Source organism: Mauremys mutica, chromosome 25, assembly GCF_020497125.1.
Source record: "Mauremys mutica isolate MM-2020 ecotype Southern chromosome 25, ASM2049712v1, whole genome shotgun sequence".
NCBI classification, from domain to species: domain Eukaryota; kingdom Metazoa; phylum Chordata; order Testudines; family Geoemydidae; genus Mauremys; species Mauremys mutica.
In genome coordinates, this window is record NC_059096.1 from 15,559,996 (window position 1) to 15,576,664 (window position 16,669).

At 52.5% G+C, this 16,669-nt stretch overlaps 1 protein-coding gene and 1 long non-coding RNA gene across 2 annotated transcripts in view; one reads left to right on the top strand and one right to left on the bottom strand.

Annotated features, from left to right (window-relative positions):
* Positions 1 to 6,158, top strand: part of LOC123356210 — a 37,915-nt gene extending 31,757 nt beyond the window's left edge. Inside the window, exons 2-3 of the long non-coding RNA XR_006575295.1 lie at positions 2,001 to 2,064; positions 4,748 to 6,158. This is a non-coding gene — a long non-coding RNA (uncharacterized LOC123356210). The remainder of the gene's footprint in view (positions 1 to 2,000; positions 2,065 to 4,747) is intronic.
* LOC123356208 (sodium channel protein type 4 subunit alpha-like) overlaps positions 1,569 to 16,669 on the bottom strand; it is a 144,228-nt gene continuing 129,127 nt past the window's right edge. The window contains exons 20-26 of the mRNA XM_044999200.1: positions 15,636 to 15,758; positions 14,038 to 14,316; positions 12,840 to 12,893; positions 10,812 to 10,949; positions 9,106 to 9,210; positions 4,805 to 5,075; positions 1,569 to 3,140 (exon numbers count right to left, since the gene is read on the bottom strand). Coding sequence (XP_044855135.1) covers positions 1,945 to 3,140; positions 4,805 to 5,075; positions 9,106 to 9,210; positions 10,812 to 10,949; positions 12,840 to 12,893; positions 14,038 to 14,316; positions 15,636 to 15,758 — 2,166 coding nt within the window. The 3' untranslated portion in view covers positions 1,569 to 1,944. The remainder of the gene's footprint in view (positions 3,141 to 4,804; positions 5,076 to 9,105; positions 9,211 to 10,811; positions 10,950 to 12,839; positions 12,894 to 14,037; positions 14,317 to 15,635; positions 15,759 to 16,669) is intronic.

Genomic DNA, 16,669 nt, shown 5'->3' on the forward strand with positions numbered 1-16,669 from the left:
CCACCGCCTTCCACCCTCGGCAGCAGCACCATTCCCTTTGCTCTCAGGCTGTGCGGGGAGGGGAGGGCAGGAGTCACGGCTTGAGCCTGCACCAATGGAAGCTTTTGCCATTGGCTTCAGTAAGGGCAAGTTCAAGTGAAACAGCTCCAGCCCAACGCGTGCGTAACCTTGAGCCTGCGAGCAGTCCCATTGGAACCCACTGAGCGACTCCCAGGCTTAAAGCTAAGCACGGGCTGGGGCGTGTTTTGTGGGAGCAGGGGAATGCACCGAGACCCATGCTGAGTGTGCCATGCTGCCCCCATGCTCACTGCCTGCCAGGGAGTTGCTAGGAGCTTGGCCTGAGCTGGGGCTGCAAGATCAGGCCCCCACTTTCACAGGAATCTGGAAAACAAATCTCTAGAGAGGGGCCCAGCTGCCCAGGGCTGGCTAGACCCAAGGCCCTTCGTGATGGCCACTGGTGATGCTCAGTGACCCTTTGGCACCTCTAACACTTCATCTGAAAAGGAAACTGAACAGAAGAGCGTGACTTCATTAGCCAAAGCTGAGCAGGTTACAGCTTACGTTACGCAGCGCGACTATTGCTCTAGTTCATAGCTCGACACTGGACGGTGCGGCTCTGAGCAAATCCACAGACTGATCAAGACAAAGGATTCAGAGTCAAAACTAATCAGTTAGGAAGGCCTGTTTTGAAACTCTGCCCCATCTGTTTCCACAGCAGAAAGTCCAACTCCACACTAAAGAGACGTGATAGAAAAGTCTCCCCGCCCAGTCAGAGGACACTGTGTATGGGAGGAGGAGTTGGCAATAAGATTTAGAAACGGGAAACAGTATTTCTAAAGTGACTTTTTGCTTTCCTGTTTTAGGCTTTGCACATATGTTTTGCCCTGATATGTACTATCCTCCCAGAGGACTGTTAATTCATAAGGTGGGAGGAAGGTATTAATCACCAAGAAAGCACAAGGTTTTCCACGAGTAGATATCAATTCTGTAAATGTACCTGATCAAGCAATTCATTATAAATATTCCAGTGCAACCAAACGGTTTTATCACCTGATCTGGCTCCACATGGCAGCCCGTGACCTGATGGGAACAAAGATTTCCTGCTCCAGGAGATGGGCAGTAGTTAAGATTTGGTGAAGCTGGACTAGAGATATTTCTGTAGAGAGAAGTGGGACTATTTGGGAACTAGTCCCCAGACGCCATATTTTGGTAGCTATTTTCCTTTCACATAATCTAGTTCCTAGACTAAATGGGAACCCAGAAAAGCAGCGTGGCAATAACTAGTTGACGTTCCTACTGTTCCGAGCTGAATGCTTTCTGCTGTAGATGAGTGTTCTGAAAAACTTTACAAGCTGCATTTAACCCTGAGAATATAGCTGCAGATTTTTTTACTATGCAAACAAATCTTTAAGACATAATTGCACATTTACTGTATATAACAAAAATCCATAACGCCTATTCAAATATTCAAAAGAAAGATGCTACTTTTAAGACATTGGAGATTTTTGTTCACAAAACCTTATCTTTTCTGCAATTATTTTTAATATTATTTCACTTGGCTCGTCTCTCTCCTCTAATTCATTGCACTTCGGGAACAATAACTGGGCAAACACCTCAAGTGTGAAATAATATTAAGAAATAATTTTGAAAATAAAAGGAGAGCCATACCCAGTCGTCAACTTCTGAAACACATCGCTACCATGGTTATATCATTTTAAAACTTACAATGTTTCTCTTTCACCAGCAATAGAGAGATTTCACATTTACCTCAGAAGAAAAATACTCAACGCTGTAATGAATATGAGGTTCTGTTTAAAAAGTTAAGATGGGTCTGAAATACAGTAATATGGCGTTAGCTGTCTATAGAGAGGGATATGGGTGCGTTCTTGCAGAAGAGATACAAATGGAGTCTTTGCAGGATAGGAAGATGAAACGTGCTTTGTGTTATACTAATGACTCTTTCACCTCTCGCTCCCCATCCTGTTTTTTCGCCTCACTAGGAGAAGCTCGAGTCTCTGGGCTTGCAACTGGTGCTGCAAGAGCCAGGCCTGGGGCCGTTTCCAGGTGTGTATCACTGTTCCCATAAATCTCGTTCATTTTGTCTGCAATTAGTCCTTCTTTTTCCGGTGTTCCCTCTGCAAAGATGCCCTCCTCCTGACTATGCCTGTACAGATAAGACGCCTGTTTCATCGACCGCTTTAGTAAATACCTTCGGAAGGCTCTTTGGATTTTTATGGCACAGACTTCTTCGTGCTTCCTTTTCAAAGTCGTAGTGATGGGTTCATAGGAAACTTTGGATGGGTTGGCAGCCATGAATTTCTCCTCCATTGTGGCTTTCAAGCCGTCCATTTCTCCTGAGTCACCCAGCACTTCTTTAGTCAGTGCAAAGAGAATATCCAGACAGTGGATTTTATCTCCGACAACCATCGGTAAATCCATGGTGATTAATTTAATCTTGTTTGGTTTGGCAATCTTGAGTGGCTCTTGCAAGGTGTCTACAAAATCCGACATCACGCTATAAGCGATAAACTGGGTGGCATCTGGATCAAACTTCTCCCACGTTTCATAGAACATTTCAAAGTCATCTTCGCAGAGTGGTTCGCTGCTCTCCTCTGTAGCCACGTTGAAGTTCTCCAGGATGATGGCGATGTACATGTTCACAACGATCAGAAAGGAGATGATGATGTAGGTGCAGAAAAAGCAGATGCCAATAGACGGGTTGCCGCAGTCTCCTTTTACTGAACTTCCGGGATTCTCCAAGTCAGGGTCGCAATCCGGTGGGCCACTGTTCAGGATAGGGTTGAGGAGACCATCCCACCCGGCAGACGTCGTGATCTGAAACAAACAGATGATGCTGTTCCCAAACGTCTCGAAATTGAAGATGTCATCGATCCCAGACTCCTTCTTGACATAGGCAAAGTTGGACATCCCGAAGATGGAGTAGATGAACATCACCAAGAACAGCAGGAGGCCGATGTTGAACAAAGCAGGGAGAGACATCATTAAAGCAAACAAGAGAGTCCGGATTCCTTTTGCTCCTCGGATCAGCCGCAGAACACGCCCAATTCTTGCCAACCTGATCACCCTGAAGAGGGTGGGGGACACAAAGTACTGCTCTATGATATCGGCAAGGACGATACCTGAAAAGGGGTGCAAAGAAAGTATGCATGGCTCACTCCATGAACTGAAATAGTGAAGCAATGGGTAACCTGCTCTGCGTCTACGTGCACCCTCTGTGCTGGAGAGCTGAGGAGGTGAATGCATGATTAGCAGAGGACCATAACCTCACATGGGCTGGAAAAGGCCTCAGGAAAGTTCCCTAGCCAGTGCTGCTGCATAATGCTGTGTTCCCTGTGATTTGCCATCCAGCCACCATCTAAGAATCCACCATGTCCCATTGCTACTTGCCCCATTGCCTGATGTGTTTCATGGTTGAAAGGTTTTGCTTACTGCTCAGTCTAACCCTTGCTCTTTGCTGTTGCCCTCTGGCACGTCTCTCTTGCTAAATGTGACAATCATGCTTTAGGCCCTATTCTTCCACACAGGGAGAACAGGGAGAGGCTGGAGAGCAAAGACAGTGCAGCAGTTAGCGCAGTAGCACTGAATTTGAGGCATTCTGGCTTCGAATCCCAGCTGTGCCACAGACGTCCTGTGTGATCTTGGCCTCATCTGCCTGTCTGTAACAGGGAGAATTGCCCTGTGCCCCAGGGGTGTTCTGAGGATACAGTGGGAACAGGTGGCCCTTATTATTTTGAATGTATGAGTTTATCTAAAACAGCCTTGTAGTGCACATGCAAAGCTTAAAATGTACCAACTCGTCGCTAATGAGACACGCCCTCCCAGAAACAACGAGCCCCCCTGAGCCCTTGCTGCACCCCAGTCCATGCTAGAGGGGTGTGCTGTACACTTCCTCCTGCAGGCTGAAAGCGGGGAGCAAGGGAGCCCTCTGCGAGGTGCCTGGGGTTGCAGACAGACCTGAGCCCCTTGGAGAAGGGGAGGTCTGCCCATGTAGGATCCCTTTATGCGTGGAACCTGGGGAGTTGCTTTCGGTGAGAACGTGGGGTCGGATTTGTGGGAAGCACTTTCGGGTGCACGCTCAGGGAAGGTTTTAGTGCGCACACAGGAAGGAGTTTTTTAGGGTGAGCACCTGGGGAGCAGGACCAGGTTAAGGCGTAAGCACAATGGGCCCCTGCACTTGGAGTCATGTGAATCTCAGCTTTAATATATATAAATAATCATGTTTCTAGCTCTCCTGGTTGTGAAGAAAGTCTTGAAAACAGGCGCTGAGCATGACAATGCAGAGACAGCTGTCTGAGTCTGCAGACAGCCTGAGACAGTTGCTCTAAAAGGGGTGAAATGTCCCATGCATCCCTATGGGCTGTTAACTCTGAAACCCACTGCCACCCTCCCACCTCTTCTGGGGTGACTGATGTTGGTAGGGTCCCCCCACACCGAGTCCTCTATCTGAGGAGGGAGGCAGGGTGGAGATGTGTCCTCCCTCCTATGGGGTGGATTTCTGCCCATCTGAACAGTGCTCAGGAGAGGCCCAGTCTGTCCAAAGAGGAATGGTGATGGGTTTCTCAAAGTGGCTCATAGAGGGTGTCCACTCCTACCACCACTCCAGCAGGCACAGGAACAGTGGCAGAGCTCGGGCTCCAAGGCAGGGCCATGGGTCTCCCAGGTAGGGAGGTGCCACCATACCCATATTTCCCATCTAGACATTTCTTCTCTATCTTGGTTGCTACAGAACCCACTTGGCGGCTTGCCTGAGTCAATGGAAATGCAGCTGGCGGCCAGCGCTTACCTCCGATGGAGAGGATGACCACCACAAAGTCGAAGATATTCCAGCCAATGGTGAAGTAGTAATAGCGCAAGGCGAACATTTTGAGCAAGCACTCGCCCGTGAAGATGACGATGAAAATCATGTTGATATTGTAGAGGATGTTGATTTTGGTTGGGCTTTGGTCATCTGTTTCAGCCATCATGGTCACCATGTTAAGACAAATCAGGACCATGATGATGATGTCAAAAGCTTGCTTTGTCACACAGTCAAACACCAGCCCCTGACATTTGTTCTTTAATACATGGAACGAGGGTGAAGATGAAGGCAGAAGGACAAGCCAGGAGGTGGAATGGACAGACAGGGCACAGCAGAGAATGAAGACAAAAACGGAAAGAGAAAGAGAGAAACAGTGTTTAGAAGAGGACAGAGACCCATCTGTCTTATCCCTTGTGCAGTGTGATCATGCAACAAGGATGTGGGCCCAGAGCCTCCCATGAGAGTTAGGCACCTAAATATCTTTGAGGATCTGGGCCGTGCTGCCTGGAATGCTGTGGGCCCCTCACCTGCTGCTGAGTCAGTGGGTGTTGCAAGATGGAGCCTAGCTGGCACATGTCTCATATGTTACGATGTAATAATGACATGTCTCCCAAGCGCCAGGCTCAATGACTGGGCCTCCCCACGAGGGATCGTTATTGAACCCTAATTAATGCCAGTTGCTTATCATGGCAAAAATGGGAAAGGTTATGGGGAGGGAATGTCTTTTACTGGACCAAGTTGTGTGGTGAAAGAGAGAAGCTTTCGAGCTACGGAGCTGGGACACTCGCAGGACCTTTCCCAGGCTCTGTGTGGCTCCGAAAGCTTGTTACAAGCTGGACCACTAAAAGACAATCCCCCCCCCCACCTTGTCTCTCTAATATCCTGGGACTGACATGGCTACAGCAGCACTGCAAACAGCATTTGAGTTGTACCTGTTCAAAAAAGTCAAAGTCACAATCGTCTAATTCTTAACCACCCCCATTTTCTATTCTAGGACCGTTAACAGCTGCCAGGAATAGGGAAAAGCTGAGGATTTTCAAAAGAGCTGGGTCAGACCTACGGTCCATCTAGCCCAGTATCCTGTCTCCAAGAGCAACCACTAAAGAGCTTCACGGGGAGTGCACAGAACAGGCCAATTTTGGAGAGATCCACTCCTTGTCTTCCCCTCCTAGCTTCTGCCACTCAGAGGTTTAGGGAGACCCAGGGCATGGTAATAAAAAAAAGGTAATAATTGGAGCTATACCAATCTCCTAGAACGAGAAGGGACCTTGAAAGGTCATCGAGTCCAGCCCCTGCCTTCACTAGCAGGACCAATTTTTTTTGCCCCAGATCCCTAAGTGGCCCCTCAAGGATTGAGCTCACAACCCTGGGTTTAGCAGGCCAATGCTCAAACCACTGAGCTATCCCTCCCCCTAGGTGTGCATCCCTGGCCATCTTGGCTAATAGCCATTGATGGCCCTGTCCTCCATGAACTAATTAATTCTTGTTTGAAACTAGTTATAGTTTTGGCCTTCACAACATCGCCTGGCAATGAGTTCCACAGGTTAATTGTACAATGTGGTGAAAAAGTACTTCCTCTTGTTTGTATTAAACCTGCTGCTTATTAATTTTATCGGGAGACCCCTGGTGTTTGTATTGTGGGAAAAGTAATTAACACTTCTCTCTTCCTTTTTGCTACACCAGTCATCATTTTATAGACCTCTGCCATATCCCCCCTTAATTGTCTCTTTTCTAAGCTGAATAGCCCAAATCTTTTTAATCTCTCCTCGTATGGTAGCTAGGCCAGACCCTTGATTACCTTTGTTGCCCTTCTCTGAACTTTTTCCAGTTCCATTATATCCTTTTTGAAATGGGGCGACCAGCACCGCACGCAGTATTCAAGGGCTGGATTTAGATAGTGGCATTGTGATATTTTTGTCTTGGTTTCTATTCCTTTCCTAACGGTTCCTAACATTCTGGTAGCTTTTTTAACTGCTGCTGCACACTGAGCAGATCTTTTCAGAGAACTCTGCAGTGACTCCAAGATCTCTTTCTTGAGTGGTAACAGCTAATTTAGACCAGTGGTTCTCAATGAGGGGCCCGGGGCCCTCGGGGGGCCACAAGCAGGTTTCAGGGGGTCCACCAAGCAGGGCTGGCATTAGACTTGCTGGGGCCTAGGGCAGAAAGCTGAAGCCCCACCTCCTGGGGCTGAAGCCAAAGCCTGAGCAATTAAGCTCTGCAGGGCCCTCTATGGCACGGGGCCCCAGGCAATTGCCCTGCTTGCTCCCCCCTAACACCGGCCCTGGCTTTTATATGCAGAAAAAACAGTTGTTGTGGCCCAGGTGGGCTGTGGAGTTCTTACAGCACGTTGGGGGCGCCTCAAAAAGAAAAAGCTTGAGAACCCCTGATTTACACCCCATCATTAGAAGCACTTGACTATCCTCGGCACCTTTGAAAACCTGAACCCGAATGCTTGGCAGAGCCAAATGTGCAGCAATTGCTGAGGAGGTAAAAGACCAGAGGTGAAATGCTGCTCCCAGGGAAATCAATGGGAGTTTTGCCTTTGGCTTCAATGTGGCCAGGATTTCACCCCAGGCCCATGTCTGAGCAAACCCTGAGCGTCATGGAGTTTGCCACAAAACTCATTGGCCATTATGAACATCGAGCTGTAACACTGACACATTTCTGGGAGTGTGACATGAGGCTCAGCAGAAAGGAAAATAGATGCACTACGAGAAACAGCAGTTCGAAGATGGAGCAGTGACAGAATTGTGTTTGCTAGCAGGAGAACAGCTGCGCGCCATTGGGAAGTTTTAAGGAAAGGAAAACTTAAAGAAATCCAAATGAGCAAGTGATTTATAAAGCTGAAGTAGAAACAGCTAACAGGAAAAGGGGATTTGGGAGGTGGTGTCACAGGAATAACAATCTCTCACACTGCCCTTTTCATCAAGAGATCTCAGCGAGCTTTCCAAAGCACATCAGTATTATTATCCCTATTTACCACTGGGGAAACTGAGGCACAAGCAGGTGAAGTGACTTGTCCAAGATCGCCCAGCAGGTCAGGGTCAGAAATGGGAGGAGAACTGGGTCTCCTGAGCCCTGGTGTCTGCTCTAGCCACTAGGCCACGCTGCCTCTTCCCCGCACAGAGCTGATGGGCTCAGCCAGATTCAAAATTCAAAGGTGGTGGCATTTTTAAAACCGCTGCCCCTCTCACCATTCCAACCACCAAGGGGCTGTGCTCATGGTCCCAGCAGGGCCCTTCTGTCCTAGCAGCATTTGAAATGGTTGGGAACAGCTAACGCGCTCAGCATGCGCTCTCAGCACATCCTGCCAGATGCCCACCCGTCCTGGCTCGGCCTCTAGAACAGCATGGGCTAAACTGGCTTTATCTGCTTTGCGGGTTTTGAGCCTTCTGGAGGGAAGCTGCCTGCTCCCCAACAAGTGCTCCCCTTGGCTGCCCAGAGAGGTCACCACATGCCTTCCCCTGTCTCCTGGGCTGGGGGAGCTGCCTCTCCCCCACTAGCCATTGCCCTCCATTATCACTGTCCTGCCTCCCCTCCATACCTTTCTTCCTCCCTTTTGCCTAGGAACCGCGGGCAGGGGGATGGAATCACCTGGGCTGGACGGTAATCAGGACACGGGGCGAACACTCGGTGCTTGTGAAAAGGGCGATGGGACAAGAGGTGGGCAGGATGTTGGGGCATGTCTCAGGCAAGAGACAGCAGCAGGAGGACTCTAGTACCATGGGGAGCCATGGAGGAATCCCCCACCTCGTTTCCTGGGAGGTTTCCTCTCCACAGGGCTGATTCTGGGAGATGCTAAGTGCCCCCCCCCCACAATGCACTGAGCACACTCAGCTCCCAGCGAGGAAGTCAGTCCTCTGCGCTTCTCAGGGTCAGGCACTCGGCAAGTGCTCAAGCAAGTACTCAGGGGTACCTGGGCAAGTACTCAGGGTCAGGTCCTGGCCCCTTGGGGGTGAGCCCTCAGTTAGAGGCAGTTCTTCTGAAGTCGGAGCAGGAGTCCATAACAAAAAGAAACCAGTCTATGGTTCATTAAATCCTCCACTAGTACTGTATGGCTGAAGGGCTTGGTTTCTCAGGGCTGCCTCTCTGAAACTCCATCCTGGCTGCTTGTTGCCAGATGTAAAAGCATAGGAGCTCTTTGTGGAGCGGAAACAGTGATCCGAGGTGCATCACAAAACCTGATTCCCCCACTGGACACCTGGCCCTGGCTCATGCTTGTCGGCACCCTTTGTGTTTCTAAACACCCCTCCCACTAGCCCTCAAATGCTTTTAACATGCCATACGTGGGGCCTGGGGATTGGCTTCTGGGGCTTCTTTGATCCAAGCTTTTTCATGGCGTTGTAGTATTTCTTCTGCTCCTCCGTCATGAAGATGTCCTTCCCTCCAAAGTATAAAAGGAATCGCCATTATTAGACTTGGATACATTTTGGTTTTTAACAAGCATCTGCACCAGCTTCCAGTAACACTGGGAGGAATTTGCTGCTCCTGGCAAGTCTTGGGGCTTGGCTACACTACAAAATTAAGTCGACTTAAGTTGAAGTACAGCCACCGCAGTAATTAAAGCAGCGGTTTATGTCCACACTATGCTCCTTCTGTCAGCGATGCATGTCCTCCCCAGAAGTGCTTTTACTGACTGAAGGGAGGCATTGCGGGGCACTGACAGCTGGAGTCTCCCTGCCTCAGCTGTCAGCCAGGCACATGACTCACAGTTGCCCCCACCCTGGTGCTGACAGCCAACAGGCGATGTAAGTAACGCAGTCTCTACACGGACACTGCATTGCCCTGACCACATTAATCTAAGCACTACACCTCTCACAGGGGTGGAGTTATTAGGCTGGGGTAATGGGTGACTTATATCTCTGGAAGTACCGTTGTAGTGTAGACACTGACACAGTGAGGTCCATGTTAGCTGCCTTATGCCAACCTAACTCTGTAGTGTAGACCAGGCCTTGCTCTGCTTGGGGCAGCTTCTCCTCGGGCTCAGACTCCCTGTCCTCTGGCTTTTAGAGTCTTTTCTGCCCTGCTTTTCTTTACTCCACCCAGGAATGGAGCCTGATTTAACTGCAGCCATGCTTTAGCCAGAGCTACCCACAGTGGCTCATGTCTCTTTCCTTGGAGGATCCCACCAGCTTAACAAACACTGCTGGCTCCTGAATCCCAGCTGCCCTGGTGCTTCCCAGCCCGTCTGGAGTTCCCCGTAATCCTCTAGGTCTTTTCCTAATGGAAGCAGCTCAGTGTCATCACCCGACCCCTACCTCCCCACCCCACATTTCCCCAAGGGGGGCAGGGGTTGCCCATGGGTCCCACCCCTGGAATCTGGGGTTCACTCTGAGACCAACTGGAGTGCAGGCGATCCCTGGGTGCTATGGCACTGTCCTCCTAGGGGCTCTGTGCCTCCACAACACCCCTGAGTGCCCAGTCCCAGGCCCCTGGCCCCCAGCGACCCCAGAAGAGCACGGAGGGCCAGGCCTGGCAATGCTGATGCTTCTGGGGTCCAAATCGCATAGAAAAGACCCTCCCTCCCTGCACCTTCTTTGGTTTTTCTGACTACTTTCCAGGCCCCCTTTACACACCGTAAATGAGAAACCCCCAGGCACAAAGCCCAGGATGTGACTTCTCAGGTTCCCACAGGGAGCTCATTTAGCATCCCCAGTGATGGGGAAGAGTGGGCGCTGGCACGACAGGGAACTGCCCAGGGGATTCTCCGCTCATGCACAGCAGCGCCTCTGCTCCTAGGCTGGGTCTGCTCCTGCGTCTGACCTCTCACTGTGACCCACGCCCCCGGTCTGCGCCCTCGCCCAGGAGCTGCAATTCACCGCCCGCACAGAGCGCTCCTTCCTGGCCTGCTCCTGAAGCTCTGTGCTAGGAATGACTGCGGGGCAGTGCTCTGGGTTGTGCAGGAGGCCAGACTAACTGATCCCAATGGCCCCGTCCGGATCTCCAGGGTTACGGGAATGCCAGGAGCCCAGGCGGGCCAGGAGAAACTTATCTTTTTCTTTTGCTGGTTGAAGTTGTCGATAATGACGCCAATGAAGAGGTTGAGGGTGAAGAAGGCGCCGAAGATGATGAAGATGACGAAGTAGATGTACATGTAGAGGTTGGTCTCATACAGCGGCTGTTCTTCGATCTGAGTGAGGAGAAGGGGACGCGTGAGTGGCAGGGCACAGCCCACTCCCTCCCCCCAGGCATGGGGTCACCGCTGCACTGCAGGGGACTGGGAATGCTGACAACCCAGCCTCCCCCCCGCCGACATTGGGGCCCTGGCACAAAGAACAAAGAACGCACCCTGCTCTCCTCTTCCCCCAAGGCCCTGCCCCCTGGCCAAGCTGGAAGCTGCAGCCGGCCTGTGGTAAGAGCTGCCCAGGAGCCTGGGCCGCTCTGGGGAGCTCCGGTCCCTCCACCTGCCCTGGAGATGCTCTGAAAAGCTCTGTGCCGCAGAACGTCAGTCTGCCCCCGGCTGCAGATGTCATGAGGGAAGGTCAAGAGCAGCTCCCGGGACGGGGGGACTGGAGGGCTTGGCTATGGGAAAGAAGTGGGGGCATAGGGTGGGGGGACAAAGCTTCTGTCCTAAACATATGGCTAAGGGTAGCATAAAATCCCTCCGTTACCTGTAAAGGGTTAAGAAGCTCAAATAACCTGGTTGGCACCTGACCAGAAGGACCAATGAGGGGAGAAGATACTTTCAAATTGGTGGGGGAAGGATTTGTTTTGTCTCTCTGTGTGTTCTCTCCGTGTCAACGAGGAACCAGGGCAGGGAAAATACATCTCCTAAAGCCACACCTGAACTAAGCATCTAAGGCTATGTCTACACTACCTGCCGATCCGGATCGGCGGGTAGCGATCAATCTATCGGGGACTGATTTATCACATGTAGTGTAGACCCGATAAATCGATCCCCGATCACTCTCCCGTCGACTGCTGAACTCCAGCTCAGTGAGAGGTGGAAGCCGATGGGGGAGTCGACGGGGGAGTCGACGGGGGAGCCACGGCAATCGACCCCGTGCCGTGAGGACGCGAGGTAAGTTGAACTAAGATACTTCGACCCCAGTGTAGACCAGGCCTAAGATTACAAATTGTAAGTAATAGGAAGGAAATGCGTTAGATTATCTTTTGTTTTAGCTTGTGAATTTTCCCTAGGCTAAGAGGGAAGTTTATTCCTGTTTTTTTTGTAATTTTAAAGTTTTGCCTAGAGGGGAATCCTCTGTGTTTTGAATCTGATTACCCTGTAAAATTACCTTCCATCCTGATTTTACAGAAGTGCTTCTTTTACTTTTTCTTTATAATAAAGTTCTGCTTTTAAGAACCTGATTGGTTTTTAGTGTCCTAAAAACCCAAGGGCTGGTCTGTGCCCACTTTTTTAACCTATTTGGTTGGTATATTATTCTCAAGCCTCCCCAGGAAAGGGGGTGAAGGAGTTTGGGGGGCTATATTGGGGAAACAGAAACTCCAAGTGGTTCTTTTCCTAAATCTTTGTCTAACTCACTTGGTGGTGACAGTGATACTGTTCCAAGGACAAAGACGAATTTGTGCCTTGGGGAAGTTTTTAACCTAAGCTGGTAGAGATAAGCTTAGGGGGTCTTTCATGGGGATCCCCACATCTGTACCCTAGAGTTCAGAGTGGGGAGGGAACCCTGACAGCTTCTGTCTCAGAAAAGATGGGGAGATCTGATAGTTTGGGGTCAGCTTGGAGCACTTTGGAGGGGGCTGGTTTCTGGGGGGCACTGGCAAGACAAAGGGGGAGGGTGGCGCCTGCAGAATGTGTGATCAATGAAACATCAGGCTGTGTCCTGTTCCCACGGTTCACTGCTCAGCTATGGGACAGGGTGAGAGCTCCACCCCTCCCTTCCCAGCTCCTCTGCCCCTCACCAGCCTGCCAGTGCCAGGGGGCAGAGCACAAAGTGCCCCTCAAAGCCCTAAGCCAGCCCCAGGGCCATGCTGAAGCATGCAGGGCAGGGCTCCTTGTCCCAGCATGCCCTGTGAAACCGGGTGTGTCGCTTCTCGCTCTGTGTCACCTCACCTCGCGGGAGTCCACGGCCGCATACATGATGTCCATCCAGCCTTTGAAGGTGGCCTGCCGGGACAGCACAGAGCAGTGGAGTCAGGCCCCAGGGGAGCTCAGCACTTTGGCTGCTGAACATCTGGCCCCTGGGCTGTGGAATAACCAGGCTTAAATTCCTGCCCTAACTCAGGCAGAGCAAAGGGCTCCCGCATCCCTCAGAAGTGCGCTAGGGTCTATCACAGCCTCTACCGCTTGGACCCGAGATTCCAGCCAAGATGCGAGGAGCCTCCCCAATGAATGGGTCGCTGAAACCGAGACATGTCCAGGGGAAGTTCCCCCTTCGACAAATCGGCATTTGGACAAAAAAACCTCATGTCAAAAAATTCCCAACCAAACCCCCCACCCACACTCCATTCGGGGGGAGAAGCTACACTGATCCCTGGAGATGGCGCTTTACGTGTGTCTGGGGAGCCCGGAAAACTGCAGTGTCAGGCAATGAGGCAGGCTGGTGTCAACCACTGAGCTGGGCCAGGAGCTGCCTCAAGCTCCAGCTTTGCTAACCAGAAGTCTAGCTGACTCCTCGGCTTCCCAGTTAGCTTCCAGGCTGCATTTGTACAACACACAGCTAACTGATCACTGCCTAGCTGTTAACCTGTAGCACCTGATCCTGAGTCTCTGGCAATCGGGGGGTTGGACCATTCACTGCACCAGGAGCTGGAGCGGGCTTGGTGTTTGTGACTGAACAAAAGAGGGTGCATGTCTCGTTTCCTGCATTAGGTGGCATGACACCGCTGCAGGGGAAGCTGAGCACCAGACTGGTGATCAGCTAGGGCTGCACTGACCTGCACTGATCAGCTAGGTGCCAATCTGATCTGGAGAGGGTGACCTTGGGCAAGTCCCTTCCCCTTTCTGTGCCTCAGTTTCCCCCACCCCCTTCTGTAAAATGGGGCTAATCATTGGGTCCTGTCTATTTTTCCTGTAAGCTCTTTGGGACAGGGACGGTCACTCACTCTGCACTAGCACAGCAGAGCCCTGGTCTTGGTCAAAACTCTAGATGCTCCTGTCAGGTACATCATGATAAAATAGAGCCCAGCAACCTGATGCCTAGGGACTGCAGGGGAGCCTCTCACTCGGCATCTGACAGCTGCTCTGGCTGGGGGCTGTGCTAGCCTGGGGTTACCCCAGGCCAAGAGCTGCCGCGCGGCGGAGTACTTACCACCTGCAGCAGGGACAGGTAGCCCAAGCCCACGTTGTCGAAGTTGACCTTGACGTTTACCCAGCGCACCTGGTGGGTGTGGAGCAGCGCCAGGCAGTCGCTTTTGTTGTTCACCTCGCTGATGTCAAAGAGCTCGTCCGTAGTGGTGTTGATGCACCGGTAGTATTTCCCCGCAAACAGGTTCACCCCCATGATGCTGAATATCAGCCAGAAGATCAAGCAGACCAGCAGGACATTCATAATGGAGGGGATGGCACCCAGCAGGGCGTTGACCACCACCTGCAACGGGAGGGGAGAGAGGGGCTGGGCTGGCCTGCGGGAAACAACTCGGGACCTGGCGAGTGGCAGTTCTGTGGCTGGATGCTAGCTCTGCTGTTCGGATGGAATTACAGGTACCCCACACCTGGGAGCAGATGCGTCTCCTCAAAGCCACCTGGACAGGTTATTGTGCTGCAGGTACAGTTACCTGGAGTTCCTGTGTGAGGCACCCCCGCCCACGGCCAGATTTGAGTCTCCCCACTCCACATAGCCGAGGAGCACACGGGATGCGCCGCCCGGGAGAGATGGGACCTCGTCTAGCTAGAATGGGATTGTCAGGGACTGTCTACACTGCAGTCAGAGGTGTGATTGCAGCATGTGTAGACATACCCACGCTGGCTCTGATGTAGCTAGATCACTGAGTGCCAATACCAGGAAAGTCAAAGTAGCACGGGCGGTGGCACAGGTTAGTACCTTGGCCTCCTGGGCCTGCCGCTCCTCTTCCATTTCGAAGCTCTAGGCCGGCACTGTGGAGGAGAGAGGAGCGGGCAGCGGGCCAGGCACGGGCCAGATGTGGTGCAATCAAGGGCTGCACTTTGAGGGCATTAAAGTCCCTCATTGGAGCAACTGGGCTTCAAAGAGTGAGGCCCAGAGGAGAACATCTACCCAGCGGGCTGCGTTACCTCCAGGCACCACCAACGCCAGCGGGAGAGCGAGTCCGAGTCTACTGAATACAATTTGGGGGCCTGGCCTCTCTGTGCCCACCCCGTCCTTCCCTCAGCTCTGTGCAGGCAGCCACAAGCCAGGCAGGAAGTCCTGTCCCCTGCCCTCTGTGAGCACTTCGCACTCCCCATTGCTGGGTCTGTAAGGGAGCCAGTGTTGCCCACTCATTGCCCACTCAGGATAGTTGCCCACTCAGGATAGTTGCCCACTCAGGATAGTTGAGGATCTTGTTAAAGTCCCAGCTCCTGGAATCTGGTGATTTCATGAGCATTCTCGGCGTTCAGTAAAGAAGCAATGAGTCTGGCCCTTGTGATTGCAGAGAAAAGCTTCAACACGTGACCCCAAAAGACCAGCAAAGGAACTTGCCAAAGTTACTAGTTTTAGAATCTCATGATTTTAGGCCGATCTCCAATTTCCGAAGGCTGCGCTTTGGCAATGCGGGGCAGCCATTTCCTCTGCAAAGCCCTTTCTAGAAGCACCAGGGCACAGCTGGCTCTGTGTCCAACACATTGGTTCCCTCGGCCCTCACACCAAGAAGTACCTAGCGGTTCTCGGTCTACCAGGTGCCAACGACTCAGTCAGTCACACCTAGCCAGGAGACCTGGCGAAGGACCTACCCTCATGCCTTCGAATCTTGACAGAGCCCGCAATGGTCGCAAAGCCCTCAGAGTCCTCAGCGATTTGATGGCGCCCAGTTCGGAATAGCCCAACCAGTTTGCTGTCAAGCTGATAATGGAAACCTTGGGAGAAACCCAGAACCGTTAGCAGCGGCGCTGATAGACCACAGGCAGCTCCAGAGGAGATGGCAACCTGCATAGGCGCCGACGTCCTCTGTTCCCAGGGGGGTGCTCGACCCCTGCTCTGCCCCAGGCCCCGCCCCCACTCCACCCTTCTCCCAAGTCCCCACCGCGCCTCTTCCCACTCCTGCTTTTCCCCAGGCCCCGCCCCCACTCCACTCCTCCCCCCAAGCTCCCACCCCACGTCTTCTGCTCCCTCCCCCGCCTCTTCCTGCCCCTGCTCCTTCCCTACCCCCCCCGCACCTCCTGCATGCCACTGAACAGCTGATTGGGGGGGCGGAGGTACTGGCAGGGAGGGGGAGGAGCTGATCGGCGGAGCCGCTGGCAGGTGGGAGGTGCTGGGGCGGGGAGGAAGGGCTTTTTTTCCATGGGTGTTCCTGTGCCTGCAGGGCCTGTGCCTCATTCCCCATCCCTGATGGACATTCCCCAGCAGGAGGGTTGGTGCTCAGAGGCTCAGCCCACTGATTACGGTGTGAACTGGGGTTCAGGGGACCCTGCTTCTTTGCACATGTCCTGGGTGACCGTGGGCCAGTCCCTTGGGGGCGAGCTGCACAGCCTGGGCCCCATAGGTGGTGCATGACTCCTGTGTTGGGGGAGGCTGGGTGTGAGCGCTGGAAGCTCCCAAGAAGTGGGGGAGGCCACTGGCACCTGGACCATGGCCCCAGCTCCTGCTCCGCCCTGAGCCCCTCCCACCCCACCTCTTCCCCTGAGGCCCCGTCCCCACCCCGCCTCTTCCCCCAGGCCACTCCCACTCCGCCTCTTCCCCGGGGCCCTGCCCCCACTCCGCCTCTTCCCCCAGGCCACTCCCACTCCGCCTCTTCCCCGGGGCCCTGCCCCCACTCCGCCTCTTCCCC